The following is a 19644-nucleotide window of genomic DNA, read 5'->3' as shown; positions in this document are numbered from 1 at the left end:
GCCCGAAGCTTCGGCGGGCAACGAGTAGAGCCCTAGCGGGATGGAAGGGGAAGTGCTTAACCACGGTACGTGCCGTGCCCAGGCGAGCCGAACACAAAAAATTATCTGCCCACGTGTCCCGTTTGTGTCATCTGAGGCAGTGGCACAGCTAGGCTCATCGCCAATTTCAGAGCTATAGCTCTACTCAGCGGAAAAGTCGCTCACCATTCCGTGCCTGATTTGACATGGTTTCAGTTTGAGAGGCACAGCAAAGCAAGACTCTGACTTTGACAAATTGACCTTGGCTGATTTGGACCAAAATCGATGTCCAACCCTAATTGGGCGTGCCCTACACGATGGTGTACCGTACACGAGGTCATTTCCGAAGTTAGACCCAGGCCACCTCCAAAATTTGACATTAGTTGATTTGTTCTAAAAGTGATGATTAACCCTGATTGAGCGTGCCCGATGCTATGGAGACCTGCAAAATTGGCCGGGGCCGTTGCCAAAATGGTGTCGCTCGACCTTTGGGTAGTTAAACCCTGCTTAACTTTTTTTTATGGAAGGGGTCTCCTTATTTTGTTAGAATGGTAGAGGTCTGCTACCGCTAAAAACAAAAGCGGCGCACCCTAGATGGTATTGCCTCTAGCGAAACGTGTGCGTGCACGTGCAATGTGCGTGTGTGTGCAGAGTAACTGTGTGGGAGTGATGACTTACGGCACCGCGGTACCGGTAGCGAGTCCATTGGATTTGCCGTTTATGCCCCGTAGCGCGCGTAGTGTGCGCCTGCGCGTCTCTCTGTCCTCCATTTTGTCTTCATTCCTTCACGGTGCTGCCCGTATCGAGATTGCTCCTGCGCCTTTCCTTCCGTCATAACTGACTTCTCGACATGAGGCACCGGATAGTATCGGACTTCTCTTTCTCTGATCTTTCTTTCGCTCCCTTCCCTCAAGGTGCGCACCGCGGTGTGGTTGTGGTTTAAACCGACTACCGCGTTTCGTTTGCAAGCGTAACGCAAAAGGTGCCCGTGTGTTGTGCGATCTCAGTGCACGGTAACGGTGTCGAAATGGTCCAGAATTAGTCTGGAGTGGTAAATCAGTTACTGCGTCCTTTCCTTCCCCAAAAACCAATTGTCATTTTCACGCTGTCCAGCTGATAGTTTCTCGAAAATGATGCAGTATAAATTGAGCCACGGAAACATTCTTTCTAGGCAGACATCAGAAAGCAATTCATGCGCTGGAGTGATCTAGAATTAGTGAGAAGGGCTATACGCGTACGCGACATCATGTCTCATGGCTGGAAGACCTTTGCAGCAAGCGGGCTGCTGGACTAAACAGCGTGCACGCTTGGGGAACAGCGAGCGAATTGTAATGGGAGCTGCAGTGGGAGTTGTAGTGTACGTGTCCGTAGCAATACGCTAAGCGCATGCTTTGTCTTCTTCGGGGAAGCGATGTCTGCTATGGTCGCCTTGAAACAGGCGATCCCGGACGCAGCAGTTAACGATAAAAATGCTTTACGGTTCTAGTAAAGAAAAAAAATTGAGCAGATGTTCGCCGCGCTAAAGCCTGCTGATGCTGCATGGAGACACATTGCGTAAGATTGGCGATAAATGCAAACGAAGGATAATAGACTGCGCTTACGCTACGCTGCGTAAGTTACGAAACTTGGTGAGAGCAACTTCGTTTCTGAGAGCTTACGGCGAATGTTCCTAGCTCATACGCAGTTGTGGCTCTCGGTGGACCCATCAACCGTGCCTTGAGGCAAGATTGCAGTGAAAAGGCGCAGTAGCAGACGGATCCGGATAAATTTCGACCACCTGGAATTTAACGGGCATTGACATCGCACAGAACACGGGTGAATTTCGCCTCCATCAAAACACAGCTGCCGCAGCTGGCACCAAAGGCTGTTTTACATGCAAGCGACTAAGCGAACTGAGCGGCAGTTAAGCGGCTCGCCGGACTGAAATAATTCCAAACTGTTGGAACATCGTCGCTCGAGCAGCTGCGACGACTCAAAGCAGGTTTTTGCGCCGCGGCGGCAGGATTCGCAAAAGTTTTCGTTGCACGTGAAACAGGCTTAACCTTGCGTTTTGTACGGGAGAGTGCAGGACGCAGAGAAAGCGTTGTGCACGACGACAGGCGCACGACTGATTCATATAACTGTTCCGCATGATGGCATCCCCTTTCGCTCCTTCCTTCGCGGCACTGCCAATACGTCCTGCAGTGGGCGACTGGTACCTTGTGTTTTCTTTCCGCATACTAACTCAGATAGCGACGAAGGCAGTTGGAAATAGCCGTTAAATGCATTCCTGCTTTAAAAGCGACGCTGGCATCGAACAGTTGGGAAGAAATTCACTTGCGTTGGGGCGAAGAGTGCGGCATGAAAACCAGGAATGCAATTCTGCATTAAAACACTCGTCGATTCGTTTCTGCTGCAGGCGTGGGAGGGTACGCTCGACGCCAGCAACCGCCGGACGGGGTGCCCGCAGACGGTGAGGAACGGGCTGATGGGCGGCGACATCGAGTACGGGGAGGACTGCCTGCACCTGAACGTCTGGACGGCCGAGGGACGGAAGCGGGCGCCCGTCCTGGTCTGGATACACGGCGGCGGTTTCACGTACGGCTCGGCCTCGTACGAGAACTACACGGGCGCCGCAATCGCCGCCAGGACGGGCTGCGTGGTGGCGTCGATCAACTACCGACTCGGCGTGCTGGGCTTCCTCAACGCCGACAGCCCGGAGGCGCCCGGCAACGTGGGCTTCCTGGACCAGCACCTCGCACTCAAGTGAGATTAGTAGAAAACTTTATTCACAAGGAACATAAAAGACACTAGGAGAAATATACAATGGGTGGTGTCTTCATTTCAAGACTCCACTGGCCTTGGCCGCCGCTCTAGCCTGCGCAACGAGTGTGCGCTGCTGATCAAGCTCCGAGCTGAGCAGAGAGGTCTCCCATTGCTCCTTCGTTCTATGTGTTGCGATGTCCGGGTGTTTCGGGGCCTTACATCCCCATGTAATGTGGTATGCATCGGGCCGGTCTTCGCACCACGGGCATTCGCCTCTGTAGCGCTCGGGGAAAATGATGCTGTATTTGTAAAGATCGGGGAAAGTATCGGTCTGGAGTTGCCTCCAGTCCCGAGCTTCCTGAGCGTTAAGCTTCTTATGTGGAGGGGGGAAGTGCTGTCGTTGTGTTCTTAGGAAGTGGAGTCGTGTGTTGTAGGTGACGGGAACTTCGGGGAGAAAGCTTGAGTCGGGGTTGGAGCCCGCTCGGTTGGTATGTCCTCGAGCTAGTGCGTCCGCGACCTCGTTGCCCTCTAATCCCGCGCGACCAGGCACCCACGTTATCTGATGTCTTAGGGAGGAAAGGGCGCTCATAGAGTTGGTTACTATGCCCAACAGCTTTTTGGGTATTCTGCCTGCAAGTAGGAGCCGACAGGCTGCTTGGGAGTCGGTCATAACGTGTACACCCTGGTTGCGGGCGTCGCCGTACTGGATCGCCAGCAGGATTGCTGCCACCTCTGCTTCCGTGATCGTCGTGTGCTTCAAGGAGGCGCTGACAACCTCGTTGTGGGAGGAGTTAACCGCAACTGCCGTCGCCCGCGTGACCTCGCTGTGTGTTGCCGCGTCGACGTACACCGTGTGGGGGCTGCGTGCCGCTGTCCGCTTCAAGTAATCTATTCTGGCTGAGCGTCTGCCCGACCCGGCTCCGCTCGACATGTTTTTGGGAATCGGGGAGATGTGCACCCGCAAGCGATATGTTGTTGGGAGGTTGGTCGTGCTCTGTATTATCTGGACGTCTGCCGGGTAGCCCACCCGCTCCAGAGTTTGCCTTCCGGTGTCCGTGCGAAGGAGGCGTGCACGTTGCGAGAGGAGAACAGCCTCCTGGATCTCCTCGAATGAGTTAGAGAGGCCGAGGGCCTCTAGTTTGGCGTTTGAAGTGTAGATAGGAATGCCCAGCGCATATTTGTAGGCAGTACGTAACATGGCATTGACTTTGGTTAGTTCTTGTCTAGTTAATTGCAGGTACGGTAGGCCGTAAGAAACGCGGCTCACCACAAGTGCTTGGACGAGGCGTAGCGTGTCCTCCTCGCGCATGCCTGTCCGGTTGCGTGCCACTCTTCTGATCATTTTGGCGACTTGCTGTGTTGTGGTGGATAACAGCTTGATAGCGTGGGTTGCTTTTCGATTACTCTGGAGCCATAAGCCAAGGATGCGTATCTGTCGGGTCTCCCGGACGGGGACGCCGTGTAGGAGGACCTGAATGTCTCCTGGAGACTTGTAGTTACGTCCTTCTATGCGGATGATCTCTGACTTTTCCGGCGCACAGAGCAGTCCGCACTGGGATGCCGTGTCCTCGACGCAGGTAGCAGCTTTGCTGCAGTTTCTTCTTTGGTCGCCAGAGAGCCTTTGGTAGTCCAGATAGTTATGTCGTCGGCGTACAGTGTAAATCCGATGTTCGGTACTGTTTGAAGGCTTCTGGCCACGCCAACCATCGCGATGTTGAAAAGGAGAGGGGAGATGATCGAACCCTGAGGCGTGCCTTTGTGCGGCATGTCCTGTGGGTCCGACCGTGTACCTCCTATGCCGATCGTAGCTGTTCTGTTCGATAGAAAATTTTGGACGTAGTGAAAGACGCGTTCCCCACAATTTAAGTTGTTCAGTTCTCTGAGGATGGCATCGTGAGACACGTTGTCGAAGGCACCTTTGAGATCAAGGGCCATCACAAGGTGCTCCCCTCCGCTGGGAACGTGCGCCAGTACCTCCTCCTTGAGTAGAAGGAAGGCGTCTTGAGTAGATAGCCCGGATCGGAAGCCGATCATGGAAGGAAGGAAGAGGTCGTTGTCTTCGATATAGTTTTGCAGACGAGTTTGGATCACCCTCTCGTAGAGCTTGCCCAGACACGACGTGAGCGAGATGGGGCGGAGCGCCTCAAGTGTGGGCGGCTTCCCCGGCTTTGGGATGACGATGATTTCGGAGTGTTTCCACTCTTGAGGGATGATATTCTTTTCCCAGAGCTCATTGTTAATGTACTGAGTTAGATCCTCAATTTGGTCCTTGCCGAGGTTGCGTATTATGGCGTTGGTGATTTTGTCCGCACCTGCCGCCGTATTACGAACGCAGGATCGCGCCGCAGCGTATACTTCTGCCGTCGTTATGGGGGCGTCCAAAGCTCGATTTGGGCTGCCCTGGTAGGTAATCGTGCTAGGTGTTGTAGTCGCACTTCCTATGTATCTGTCACGGAGCGCTGCGAGAAGAGCTGCTTCGTCACCCGGGAACAGGTGGGAAATCCGCTTGAGTGTACGGGTCCCTTCGGACTTGGACTTGGTTGGGTCTATCAGGTTTCTGAGAATTGCCCACGTCCGAGACGTGCCCAAAGTGCCTCGCAGAGACTCGCAGAACTGTTGCCAGTTCTGATGCGAGAGTTGCGTGGCGTACGTTTGTGCCTCTTCCGTGAGCTCGACTATGCGGGTTCGAAGTTGGCGGTTCAACTTTTGGGTCTTCCAACGACGAACGAGTTTCGCACGCTGATCCCATAATTTGAGTAGGTGCCTGTCTACCTCAGGTGTCTCGTTTGTGCGCTGTACGACTTCGGTGGCGGTGCTGTGAGCCTGGCGAAGGGCCGCGCTCCAATCCTGGATTGATTCTATATGTCCCGTAGGGAATTCCGAATTGCGAAATTTTGGCCAGTCCGTTATTCTGGCTGGTCCAATGCTTCTCCGGATTTTGGATGAAGTGATAGAGGTGCTTAGGATGCAGTGGTCGCTCCCCAATGTTTCGGTTAGGTTGGTCCACTTCGAGTGGCTTACGTTCTTGACCAGGGTGAGGTCAGGACAGGAGTCTCTACTCACGCTGTTTCCCTCTCGTGTAGGAAAGGCAGGGTTAGTTAGGAGTTCCAGTCCTAGCGTGTGTATCGCTTTCACTATAGACTGACCTCTTGCCGTGTTATCGCAATACCCCCACTCTCTGTGGTGTGCGTTGAAATCTCCTACGATCACGAGCTGATTACACTGCGCTTTGTGAGAGACAGCCAATAGTAGGTCTGTAAAGTCCCCTTTCCTAGGCTTGGGGGGCTTGTAGACGTTTATGACAAAGGTGCTTGCTCGGCCGCGCTTGTTGGCCACAATCTCGACCGTCAAGTGTTCGGCGTCCGGCACTGGCAGGGCGTGCTCGACCACAGTTACATCTTTTGCCACTAGGATGGCAACCGATGGCATCAGGGGCTGACTAATCGTATAGTATCCCGCCAGCGTCGGGGCCTTATCGGCTCCCACTTCCTGCAGGCAGATAAAGTCTGGACGGATTGGAGTGGTGGCAATGAACTGTTTGAGAAGACCCGCTTTGCGCTTGTAACCTCTACAATTCCACTGCCAAATTTCTTTGTGTTCTGCATTTTGGCTGCTTTTAGGGTGCGTGGTCATCTTGGACGTGTCGGAATGACGTGCGACCCGCATCGCTGCTGACTGAGCTGGTGCGACTGCGTAACTGCGAGGGGCCCTGGCCATGTTCGTCCGACGAGGCTCGTTTACGGTATTGAGTTTGAAGTGCCTGGATGGCAGTTGTGTGCTGATTGAGAATAGTCTCATGTCGCGCGAGTGTATGGTGAATGGTTTCTATTTTCTCTGTTAGTGTTTGGAGAAGTGTGGACATTGAGACCTGCAGAGAGTTCATTATCCGTTCTTCAGTGTCGCGGATCATTTGGACGGTTACGGATTCTGTCGGTTTTGCGAGGGGTGGCTCTGCGTCTTTACGTGGGTGCGAAGGTGTTTTGTTTGTTTGGTTCTGTTTGAGGACCTGTTCTAATTTTGCCGTTAGGGCCTTAATTTTCGTGTTTTGGTCGGTTATCTTGGCGCTTTGCGACGCAATGGTAGCCCGCAGCTGTTCGAAACGGGGGTCGTTTGAAGGAGCCGGAGGTCCCTGCACTTTCTCTGCCCAGCTCACCTGCTTTTGGCCTTGTGGTGGCGTCTTCTTATTTCGTTTTCCTTCGTCCGCGGCCGGAAGGGCTGGGGGCGGGACTGGTGTCTTCGTCCGGGGTCTGGAGTTGGAACGGCTCCGTGAGCGGCTGCTGCTCTGGCTACGACCTGTAGTCTCCTCGTCGTCCGATGAGAACCATCTGTTGTTGTAGATCCTGGGTCCCGCGTCTTTACGGGACTGGTGAGTCGTCTTCTTGGCGCCTTTGTTAGTAGCGGGTCGTGGTGTTCTGGCTGGTTTTAGACGTTTTGGGCACTCCCGGGATCCCGTCTCGTGCTGGCCGGCGCACAGCCCGCACTTGGGTTGGCACTGGTGTGTTATGGGCGGGTCCTGGGCCCCGCATAGGCGGCAGACTCTGACTTTTGGTGTCGGGCAGACGTCAGGGCGATGTCCGGGTTGCATGCATATATGGCAGAATTGCCTGGCTGGCCTGTACGTGAAGCACGGGTATTCGCAGCCGTCGTAGTATACGGACCGGGGGAGTTGGGGTCCTTCGAGCGTGAGAAGGGCTGTCGTTGAAGAGCCGAGGATTCTGGCGTCTAACAGTTCGATACGGTTGTCTCTGATGCGCACCCCCGCCATGAGGGTGTCGCGTGTCTCCTGGGGATCGAGTCCGTGAATGACCGCTCGGAGTGTGGTAGCTGGAAAAGGGACGTACGCTCGCACGGGGTGGGGGCTCTCGTCCAGGGTGAGGTGGGTGATATTACAGAGCTCCGCCGCTGTTTCTTCGTGCGGGGTGCTGATTACGAGGATGTTGAACCCGACATGAGGTCGGAGTATGTATTTGCCTTTCACCTTGGTCGGGTCTCGGCAGGAATGAACGAGCGCTGCCGAAATGACACGGGTCGGGTAGGTCTTGAGCGCTAGCCCGCGTGTCGGTCGGATGACGACTTTTATATCATTTTTTGGAACGGGTTGAAGCTTGGGACGGCGAGTGCCCGGTTGACGGATTGCGTTCGGTGACTGTCCTGACGTGTTCGGCGGGTTTCCGCCCACGGAGGCAGAAGAGTCCGGAGTGGATGGATTCTGGGCTTGCCTGGCCTGTCTGCGGAGCTTCTTTGCCCGTCGCTTGTTGAGTGCGTGCTGCCAGCCTGGACCACCGCCAAGAGGTGAGCTCGCATTCTCCACGGACGAAGAGGACAGAAGATCCTGGTTCTGCGGGGGAGTGTCACGGGAATCCATCTCGGAGTCGTCGTGCAACGGGTTTGGAGAGTATGCATTCGGGTAGGTGCCGCATAGCGGTGTCGCACCGCTCGACGACGACCCAGTGACCATTTGGTGGTCCTGTAGCCTCACAGGAAATCAGTTCGATGAAAATCACCAACACGAAGCTCGAGAACGAGGGGCGCGAGGCGAGCGGAAGGCCCTCATACCACGGCGCCGTCGATCCGGCAAGCAGGTTTTGCGCCGAAACCAGTCGGGTCGGTAGGAAGGCGGTCGGGGCAGCCGGCTCACAGCAGGCGATGGTGGGGAGAGATACTCGCAGCTTTCGGGGTCGGGCGGGAGCCCATCCGCGCACGTCTGCTCCGGTCGGTGGGCGCGGGGAGAGTCCCTCAAGTGAGAGGACGGCCGAGTCGGCCGCAGCCGCGATGGGAGCAACCAAAGTTCCTGCTGGTCCATAACTGACACTGAAAGGGCTATCCGAAGGACACTGAAGCAGCACAAACACCGCTTCTTCAGTGTCACAAGACCAGAGAGCTCTAATAGTGGCACGTGTGGGGGAATACGGGGCATGCACAAAGAAGTAGAACCAAGATCGAAACGCACAATATGAAACGGTTTTCTCCCAGAGGATGTGCGTGTTAAAAAAATATGTTGCTCGATCAGACCGTGCCAATAAAAGCGATTTATCTTGTCTGTGATAAAAAGAGAATGATTAATTTATCGCCTGCCCTTGAGAAAGCATTCAAATTTTAAAATCGCAAGAAAAATAGGCTGTTTGACGTTGCTTCGTACTGGCCTTTCTTGCAATTTCAGCCGATTTATACCAAAAGCAGAAAAAGAAAGACAAGGGAAGATGAGCATCGAGCTTTTGCAGAATCTACATTTTCTGCTGCGCATGCGCAAGCGCGCCGAGACGACGGCCAAGTAGGGGGAGGAGGCATCAGTTGGGAGCGGCTTCAAAAAGTGTGACGCAACCACCTCACCTGAATTCTTTCTCCATGGCATCGAGCTTCCGCAGCAGCCATGCCCAACTTTCCTGGATGGATGGATGGATGGATGGATGGATGGATGGATGGATGGATGGATGGATGGATGGACGGACGGACGGACGGACGGACGGACGGACGGACGGATGCGTGGACGGATGGGCGGATGCATGGACTGATGGGCGGATGGATGGACGGATGGGCGGATGGGTGGACGGGTGGGCGGATGCATGGATGGGCGGGTGGGCGGATGGATGGATGGACGGATGGACGGACGGACGGGTAGACGGACGGGTGGGCGGATGCGTGGACGGATGGGCGGATGCATGGATGGATGGGCGGATGGATGGATGGATGGATATGGCTGAACCCTTTAAATCGTGCTGTGGCTCACGGCACTTAGGCGTTACTCCGGAAATTTTACTCTCCTCAATCGCCAACAGTGCGATGAGCGCGAGATAGTTGGAAAGGCCATTCCAGTCGGGATCGCGGCGCACGAAGAATGACTCGTGAAACGTAGTTGTGTGGACATGTGGCGGAATGACGCTGTTAGGATGTCCTGTGCGAGGTGTTCGATGCACTGGTTTAATGAGCCGACTTTCACGGGGTGATGCATGAAGAAACTTGTGATCGAGGCGTAGGCGTGAAATTCGGCGTCGAGAAGTGAGAGGAGGAAGTTGTAACTGAGATTTCATGCCAGAGATGCTGGAGGGTACGAGTAGTTCGAAAGAATGAAACGAGCGGCACGGTTTTGAACAGGTTAGAGTGGTGGGGATGAAAGATAGCTCTGGCATTTTCTAGTTTAGGTCCCACAAGGGTTTTGTAAGCTAGTAGTTTTACAGAAGAAGGTGCCATGGGCAGGTTACGGCAGAGGTATCCAACAGTTCAGTTAGAGGAATTGCATGGTTTACGTGGCAAGTCCGTGTTAAATAATAATTGAACTTCAAGTTACTTAAACCAATTGGTTGGAACAATGGAGTTAATATGCATGGCTCTTGAACTATAATGCAAGAGATAAATTCCACATACTGGTGTTATCATGTCCGAGCCACTACTGTGATGACTATGGGGTGTGAGAAATAGAATGGACATGCTTTTAGTTGAAATGGATAAACTTACATTTAATCGAGTTAAGCCTCATCTGCCATTTAGTACCACATTTGGAAATGAGCGTTAGGTCACCTTGGAGAGCGAATTGGTCAGCAGTAAGTGATGCAGACGTCAACAAAAGAATGTCGACAAGGAGATATATTGGAAGACTGTACATCTCGGTGGAATATATCGTAAAAACAATAAACTGCAAAGCAAATTACCCTGCGGCGCACATCATGCTACGTCCCAAAGTAAGGAGGTGAAACTGGTAACTGTCATGAACTGCTGTTGAAAGCAAAAAGTTACGAAACCATGAGAGTGGTGAAAAGTATAGGCAAAGAGCAGATAACTTAGAGAACAAACGGGAATGTGCAAAGCGGTCGAAAGCTTTAGCAAAATCTAAAGATGCAATCAGATTGTAGGTTAGCGTCCATGATGAAATCCAAGTCAGTCGTGAATTCTAGCAGTTACGTGTCCCAAAATATCCCTTTCCGGAAGCCATGCTATTTAGGAAAAGAATAAACAAGTGTGGAGGGGACAGTAACTGTGGAAAGCGGTTAAGTTCCTGAGTAACTTGCAGCAAATGCTTCTTAATGAAATGGTGCGGTAGGTTTCTAGTGAACTTCTGTCTTCGTTTTTAAACGCACAGATGATCTTCGAAATTTGACACTATGGTAACAGTAAGCCTAGTTATAATGATTTCTGGAAGATGAGGCAAATTATTTGACTGTAGACTGAGTCAGTTTATTATAATATTTGAAAGTTTACGTTGTCAACGCCAGCGCTTGTAGAAACCTTAAGTTTTGCAATAGGATAAGCAATACATTAAACGATGATTTTAACAGGAGTGTATATCGAAAATACATACTGCAAAGCAACCAATGTCTGGGCTCGGGGCGGGTGGTGAACCTCGTGGTTCACAAGATGGCGCAACTTGTCCAACCGGTGTCAAGCTGGTTTAGACGAAAGTTCTGTCGAAGTCGACTAATCAAAATTACTAATCTAAAGTTATACTGTAAAACGGGGACCATCATAAGCTATGTTGTGCTTGGTGCTTGAGCCAAAAGATGCGAGGTGTTTGTACAGCACAGTTAAAAAAAAACAGACTGCTAAATATTCAACACGCGGTAGACAAATTTTTGTTTGCCGTTTCTGTCATTCGAGCATGACATAAATGCCTAGGTGTCTATAGACAATATTGAGCTAGCAGTTACTTGCATTATAGTTTTAAAGTACTCTCCAGCCCAAAGGAAGGGAAGGCCGCGTATTCGCTGCGGTTCCGCCCATTAAGCCTGAGGCCATCATCATCATCATCCACCCATTCACGCAGTCCCATTAAGTGAAACATAAAGTAGCTTAAAATGACCCGGCAGCAACAGCAGTTGCAATCATTTCTGGGCTTCTCCGCTCTTAAACAAGCACCTTGACAGGCTTGACAGGCCCCCTTCTCAAGGCGCCATAGGTCCGCATTCAAAAAATACGTTAGGAGCGCCGAACAAATTTTAGTGGGGCCGTCGGGCGGAGTGTCAACACCTAAAACCGTGGTAGGAGGGAGGTAGAGTGTCCGTGTCTATTTCGTGCACCCAGGCGATGGTTGGGGACTTTGACTCAGCCCAGGAAAGTTTTCGACTATATAACTTATTTTCCTTATCTATGCGAGGCATTAAGTGCAAAGAAAAACTTTCGTATCCAAAATAACGAAGGCGCTAAATAAGGTTCTAGGAAGAGTTTTCCGACATGAACCAGTATTATGGCTTCGTTCGCTATCTCCTGCTTGGGCCTGTTCCAGCTTGTTCTTTGACTTCGAGGAGTATTCCGAGATAAATAAAAATTTGCTTTTTTTTGTTTTCAGGTTGCTTGAGCACAATATATTCGTGACCTTCATGCGATAAGGCCGTTCTCAGCTTTTTTTATTTTCGAGCTGGCTCTTCGCAATTTCGACGCTTTGGAATAGGCTACAACAACTAGGTTTGAGCACCTTACTGCCACAAGCTTTTAAAGACAGAAAATTGGAGACATGTAGCTGCTGCACCCTTATTGATAGGTGTTATCCTCAATGTATGTAAGCACGAGTAGCGTTTGTTTCTTAGAGAAAAAAACTATCAACTATAAACGCACTAGCCATACTAGACCGATGCACCGAAGTAGATTTAAATTTCCCTGCACTGATAATTCCTCTTTGCTCTCCTGTTTTCCGCAATCTGCGCGCGAACCGAATAAACTGCATCCGAGTATGGCTGCGCAGACAACGGTTGAAAAAAATTATTGAGCTTGCCGAGAAGGCAGTCGTTTGTTCTACATAGTCTTGATGATGTTTCCGTCTCCGCATATGTTCCACTTAAGGTACTGTTTTTTTGTTTTGTTCTAGCTCTAAAGAGTAGCCAGCAATAGTATTGTAAATAAGTGTCAATGTCTGTTCACCCACTCCATAAGGACACCTCTACGGGTTAGCAGTATGTTGAAAGGGAATAAATAATTTTCACACACTCACGCACGCACCCACACGCGCACACACGCAAACTACTATCGGGAACATAGACTTTGAAAACGAAATGCTTGCAACTAACGCTAGGCTTCAGTTACGAGGCTGGCGCACTAAGATAAATTGCTGTAACTAACACTTTTTAAAGTGCGCTTCTTTTGTGTTTCCAACATCGCCTCCAGCAAACAGCATTGCGTGCACGATCCATGTTCTGGGGGGTAAGGGCGCCTCAGCGGCAGACACTGTACAACAGACAACTCGAAAATAATGCCCAAGCTGTGAACAAATAAAATTCGTTAGCACGCGCAAGAACCCATATTGCGAAATTGTTGCTGACCACTATTAGGCAAGTAGTAGTATACAGTAGGTCGTCGAAACGCAGGACATCTCCTGAGCGTCCTCAGTCCAGGGCTTGAAAGCCTTGCATAGAGCGCAGCTTCCAAAATAGCCATTCTCATTTGACGAGATCAAGTTCGAGATAACTTTATTGCCGTCGATGTAGAGGCTCCTCCGCTCCCTCAGTCAGACCCCAGGGGTCCTCCACGGGAGAGAGAGCCCCGCAGGGGAACGTCTTTCACAAAGCGTCCCGTGCTAGACGGATTGCTCGAGCTTGCTGCTCCGGATCCTGGCTCTGGAGGTTTCTTTCTCTGTGATTACATCAATATTTGCCCGGGAGAATCGGGCCATTTGCTGAGGAGATGACTCTGATTAGCTGTTTTCCCGCGTTTGGTGCAGAACTTTGAAGATTCCCCTCCCTCCCTCCCTCCCTCCCTCCCTCCCTCCCTCCCTCCCTCCCTCCCTCCCTCCCCGTATAGATAGGGGGGAAATCTCCAGTCTCTGCACTCCTTAGGTGTGAGAGATCGACCTTGAGGTGGGAGGTCTAGTCGGTCATCCCTGTATTCAGCCGTGATTTTCGTGTACGTGATAAGCGGGTCCTTCAACCCAGGTATACGGGTGATTCCACAGTCGCCCGGGCGTAGATATGTCTACACTTCTAACTCTATCGCGTTAATAAAGGAAAGGCCGACATAAAGCAGAGGCGCCCAACCGACTGCCCTGCACATGGGGAGGGGGATAAAGGGACTGTGAGAAGAAAAAAGTTTCCTTGTTTCTATTCATGAAACAAATAACAAAAACAAATTAACGCATGCACATTTGTAGAGGCGGCCGCCACTAAATGCCTTTTGACAGCAGGAACACTTCTGAATATCTCGTCAAATGTATTGTGCTTTTTTATATGCCCTCCTAATCAGAGTGTCTAGTTCCTTGATTAGGAGGGAATATAAAAAAAAAGCATTAGGCATTTGACAAGCTATTCGGAAGTTTTCCTGCTGTCAAAAAGCATTTAGTGGCGGCCGCCTCTACACAATGTGCATGCGTTAATTTGTTTCTTGTTATTTGTTTCAGGAACAGAAACAACGAAAGGTTTTTTTTCTTCTTACAGTTCCTTTATCTCCCTCCGCATGTGCAGGACAGCCGGTTGGGCGCCTTTTCTTTATATCGGACTTTTCTTCATTAAAAGGTCCATGAAAGGGCTCTTGAGGTTGTCTACAAAAAGCACGCATTATGTAGAATACAGACCAACGAGCGTTCCTGCCGGTTACAAGACCTCAAAACTGAGCCAGTAATTTACAATAGAAGTTAAAAACTCCCGTTTCGGCGCCTACCGGCGATCTGCGGTGCTGAGCTTTCCCCGAATCCGCGCTTATTACGTCAGCATTCACGCTTGTTACGTCACGTAGCACTCGCTACGTCAGCAGCTCACTGCTAGCATTGGTTCGCGCGCGTTTGCAACCGGCGGAGGGGGCGAGTGCGAGCGGCCGGCGGAGTAGCGCCGGCATTTCAGCGCGCAAAAAGTGACGAGAGTAAAAGGCGCGAAGATAATATTAATAATAATATTAATCTTATTATCTTCGTAAATTCAAATTTGGATTACAGATGACTCAGCTCCCACAAGACACATCTGAAAAATTCTTGCTGGAGGTTATTGTGAAGCGGAGTGCCTTAACATCCTAGGCACATCGCATCTTTGTTGAGACCCCCTTTCACAGCCCCTTTAACGCGATAGAATTAGAATTGTCATCGCAGTAAAACTCCACCGAAGTCCGGTGTCACGAATTTCGCTGATTGGTCGAGAGATGTCGCGCGACCTTGGGACGTCATCACAAGCTGCCCACCACAGCCGCCGTGATGGCTCAGTGGCTATGGCGCTTGGCTGCTGACCCGAAAGACACGGGTTCGGCCCCGGTCACGGCGATCGCATTTCGACGGAGGCGAAATGGTAGAGGCCCGTGTACTGTGCGATGCAAGTGAATGCTAAATAACCCCATATGGTACAAATTATCCGGAGCTCGCTACTACGGCGTCCCTCAAAGCCTGAGTCGCATTGGGACGTTAAACCCCGTAAGCCAAACCAAACAACCTGCCCGCCGTGAGAAGTGGCAACGTGGACACCGTATTGAAGGCAACCTGCCCACCGCGGGAGATGACAAATGATTCGTCGGTAGAGGTCACGTGGCCTCGAGATGCTGCCTCAATTTGCCCACCGGGTTTTGGGGAACCTAGTTGCAGACAACCTAGATAGAACATTGAAATCAAAGATGAGAAAAAAGTGCGATATATGCAAATGTGGGCACCGCCACTGCATAGGGGATACCCGCTACATGCAGCTAGCAGTCCGAGTATGGCGGTTGATGGGCCGCCAATTGCAAAGAAACTGGCGCGAGCACACAGAAAAGCTGCTACAGAAGCTGCGACTGATGTGAAATATGATGCTATCGCATTCCACTTCTAAGGTGGCTGTTTAGCGCCCCAAATGTTTCTGTCTGTCTCCCTTCCGCATAACCTTGCCATCATATGGAATGGCCGCGTTCGTAACGATAATACTATTAGCAGTTACAGTTTGCTAACACAGCCTTTTTCGCACAGGTGGATCAAGAGAAACATCAGGCAGTTCGGCGGCGACCCTTCGCGCATCACACTGTTCGGGGAGAGCGCGGGCGCCATGGCCGTGCATGCGCACGTGCTGTCGCCCATGAGCCGGGGCCTGTTCCGGCGCGCCGTGGCCATGAGCGGCGCCATGAACGCGCTGGACATGTCCGAGGCCGTGCACAGCAGCGTCGTGAAAGGGGACGCCCTGGCCGCCATCGTCGGCTGCCGGCCAGCCCACGGGGGCTCGCTCGAGTCCCGCCCCGACGAAGTGGTCGGATGCCTGCGAAACCGGTGAGTGCCGCCTTCTCGTGACTCGTGCCGCAAGCGACGCTCCTCTGATAGTCGGACACAAGTCAAGAAAAAGCGCCTTTTCCGCGTCAAAGGACCCCTTTCAGCCATATGGCGACGGCCGATTCTAATGAACCTGCTAGCGCGACAATGCAGGGAGCGGCAGATTGAAGGGCATGGCACCATCTCTGCATCGTCGGGCATAGTCCCCTGCCGGCGTTAAACGTTTTTACCATACCGGAGGCGTACTACCGGAGAAGTATACAGGTTTACCAGAGGCCTCCTACGCAGACGCGCAGTGGCCCTGCCTGGCCGCACGCAGGTCACTGCGACGCGTGAGACGAAGGCGTTCGGTAAACCGGTTTACGCCTCCGGTATGGTAAAAATGGCTTAGGTTTAGCTCTAGTTAAACCTGGAGTGACGCGATAGCTACAGTTGGCAGAGTGGAACTCGCTCAGTCGAATTGCAGTCAGTCTTTCGCCACTCCGTCTGGCTGGGCGTTCCTTCTTCATCTTCGTGCCTGGACGTTGATTCACTCGCTCCCCCTCCCCCTCTCCACTCCCCCCTCAGCGCCGCCGGCAGCTGCTCTACACCACGTGACCAACCACGTAACCACGTGGCAGCGCCGCCACGCTGAAGGCTCGACATGCTAGCGTTAAGTAGCTATCACTACAAAATATCTATTGTCACACCTCTGCCAGCATTGTAACGCTGCAAACAAAGAACTGCGCTAACAAGGCACGGAAGGCGAAGAGGCAAAGACGCACACAAACGCAGTCCATGTCTCGATTGCGCAGTTTTCTGTTTGCATCAATAATGGACGACAACTGGCCCGACAAGTTCTGCTCAGATTATATCGATGCTCACTCTAACAGGTTCTTGAGAATCGGACGACGCCATTGGCTGGAGGGCGTCTTTTGACGGGGAAAAGTCGCTTTTTCCTTGACTTGTATTCGACTATCGGAGGCAAAGCACAACAAACAGGTGGCAACACCAGCACTGTTGCTGTCCCGTATGGGACAGCAACAGTATTGGGACAGCAATAGTATTGGGACAGCAACAGTGCTGACGCTGTACCAGCACCCTGATCGGTGCATTCGCATTGCCTAATAACCACTCTCGCCCACGTCATTAGCGCACGGGATTTTGGTCTGGTGGGGCGACTTGTGGCAGCGTGGATCACCAGGTGCTCGGCGCATGCAGAAGCAATTCTGGAGCTACAGTGACAGTTTTGTTCATCAGGCGACGCCCCTTTGACGGCACGTTGTTTACGCAAGGGGGAGGTCTATTCACAGCCCACAAGTGACGAGCAACTAGCGCGACAGTTTCAGGCAGTCGTACACCGAGTGGCTCAGTGTAGGCCGCTCTTGCAGAGCCCCCGTAACCCAAGTGTTTTATGTGCAAAAGGGTTGCAGTCCTCAAGTTCAACACAAGGCTACAGTGAGCTTAGCCTGCAGTATCTTCAGGCTTGTCGCTGCATCGATATGGCACGTGTTTCACGGAAGCCCACCACTGATTAAAAAAATTTTAGTTAAAGAGAAGCTACGGCACAGTAATAGCTTTGTTTGCGGTTGTCAAAAGCAACAGAATCATGTTAACCAGTTAAGTGATTGAGTAAATTCTAATAGTTAACTTTCTCACTACCGATAGGCTGCTGATTGGAATTAAGAGATTTGCAGCTGGTCGGTAGTAATAGCCATATAAGTTTCTAGAATTTCAGAAACACGATTTCACTTAGGAGAGTAGATGTGTGGACCAGTTGGTAGAAATCAAGGGGCTGTACAGCGCAGCAGACACAGGACAGAGGGTGGCGACGACACAGGGCGGTACAGTGCACACTGATCTCCGGGGGTCAAGGCACACGAAAAAGCGCCTACTTCTGGGGACACGTAACACATCTACCCTTCTAAGTTACGTGTCCCCAGACGTAGGCGCTTTTCTGTATTCCTTGAACCCCGAAGATCAGTGTGCACTGACCGCCCTTTTTCGTTACCGCCCTCAGTCCTGCGTCTGCTGCGGTTTATAGCCCGTTGGCGATTTCACTTGCCTACCGCTGTGGCTCAACAAATTTTTGCCATTTCTCGCAGCTTTAGAAAACCGCGTGCCTGTGGGGAGCGCAAAGCGACGTCCATCAAATCTTGACAATCGGTGGCGATGTGCCACGTGACAACAGCTGCCCCGTTCGCCGTAGATGTGTACTGGCTCTATGCCGCCCGCTCTGCGCTGCTTACCACTCACCGCGCCTTGCCACTTCGCTGCTCCAGCGCGGCCCGACAGGAATTATCACGCGGTACTTCGCCACGGAGACTTGCTATTTGATGTCGCTTTGCGTTCACTGCAGGCGCGTGGTTTTCGAACGGCGCGAGAAACGGCCAAAATATATTCTGCCACGCCGGCGACGGTAATCGCGTTTTCGAAATTTTAGAAACTGATATGGCAATTACTGTCGACTGGCAACCAATTACGCACCTATCGGTAATAAGTAAAAGTTAACTATTCTAATTTTGACAATTACTTGACTAGTTAGCATGATTTGCCTGTTTTTTTTTTACACCCGCCAATACAGGTATTACCTCAAAACCCTATTTTTAAAAAAGTAGTGGCGGGTTTCCCTGGAACACGCGTTAGTAGCGGCGGTTTTGGGTGGAAAAGGGCAAGCAGTGGTCACAGTGTGCTTCAGACTTGGCAGCCGCAAACAGTGAATGTACCGTGCAAACCCTTGCGAAGTTTTGTTTTAAACGTTCATTTTCGGTTCAAACTATCAAATTTCTCGACAATCACCGCTTTTAAGGGAGTCAAAATAAAAGCGTCATGCTTTTTTTTTGTTTAAAGGCACCCATAAAAAAGGCGGAAGACAGGCTGGCACTCGTCGCATGACGGCTAACTGCGCCCGCAATTTTGTCCGCAGCAGCAGCAATGGTTGTCTGGAGGTGTCGCCCTGTAAACATGAAGGTAGAACTTGCACTTAATGCTGCGCCCACGACGCTACATTACCAGGGACCATACTCTAAAGGACGTCCAATTTTCCGTTGTGCACTTCGCGTCCGTTCGGTCCGCTCTCAGTGGTCACTCAGATATTCCTTCGGCTATCAAGTGTCTGGGCAAGCAACACGGCCATTGGGTGGTTGGCGACTGAATCTTACCGTTGACCCTTGAGTGACCACTGAGAGAGGGCAGAGTGGACAACGGAAAATGGACAGCTTGTGAATACGGCCCCAGGTGTCCAGAAATGGCGCAAATGGAGCACTGCATGGGTACGTGCATGCTTGAGGCCGTAACATGTGGTTCTGCTGGGAATGATTATAGAGTTCCATGAATTATTTTTCAACAGATTAATATAAAGAATAAAAACTTCAATTTCGGTTATTCCTGCACATTTTTTTCTCCTGCTGCACCTAAGCGCCACAAGTTATTTCTCTTGCTTACGTTCGTGCAACTGCAACAGGAACTGCAACCGCCTGAACATCCCGCGTAAGATGGTCAGTTGTTATTTATTTATTGATTATTGCTCCACAGTTCACCCTAAGGTACTCCAAAGGGGCTGTATTACAGACGTTCTGAGAACGCATGTACAGGCACAGTAAGAAAGTGATATATTTGTGCAACAAAAAATGTATACGGCGTGAGAACTTGCTGTACTCAGGATTTCACTGGGAAGACTTATGTATCATTAAGGGGCAAAAAATAGTTTGTGCTTTAAGATTGCTAAGCACAAAATATTGCGCGAAAGCACAGTTTTTTTGCAGGTCGACACC

General features: G+C 51.3%; 1 protein-coding gene across 2 annotated transcripts in view; it reads left to right on the top strand.

The window, feature by feature from the left end:
- Window positions 1–19644, top strand: part of LOC144105589 (acetylcholinesterase-like) — a 125712-nt gene that overhangs the window by 24734 nt on the left and 81334 nt on the right. For both annotated transcript variants that reach the window (XM_077638708.1, XM_077638709.1), the window contains 2 exons: window positions 2417–2763; window positions 15599–15892. In XM_077638708.1, coding sequence (XP_077494834.1) covers window positions 2417–2763; window positions 15599–15892 — 641 coding nt within the window. The remainder of the gene's footprint in view (window positions 1–2416; window positions 2764–15598; window positions 15893–19644) is intronic.

Source organism: Amblyomma americanum, chromosome 9 (genome assembly GCF_052857255.1).
Source record: "Amblyomma americanum isolate KBUSLIRL-KWMA chromosome 9, ASM5285725v1, whole genome shotgun sequence".
Classification (NCBI taxonomy): domain Eukaryota; kingdom Metazoa; phylum Arthropoda; class Arachnida; order Ixodida; family Ixodidae; genus Amblyomma; species Amblyomma americanum.
The sequence above is the reverse complement of the archived record's forward strand: the minus strand, read 5'-3'. Positions and strand labels throughout refer to the sequence as shown.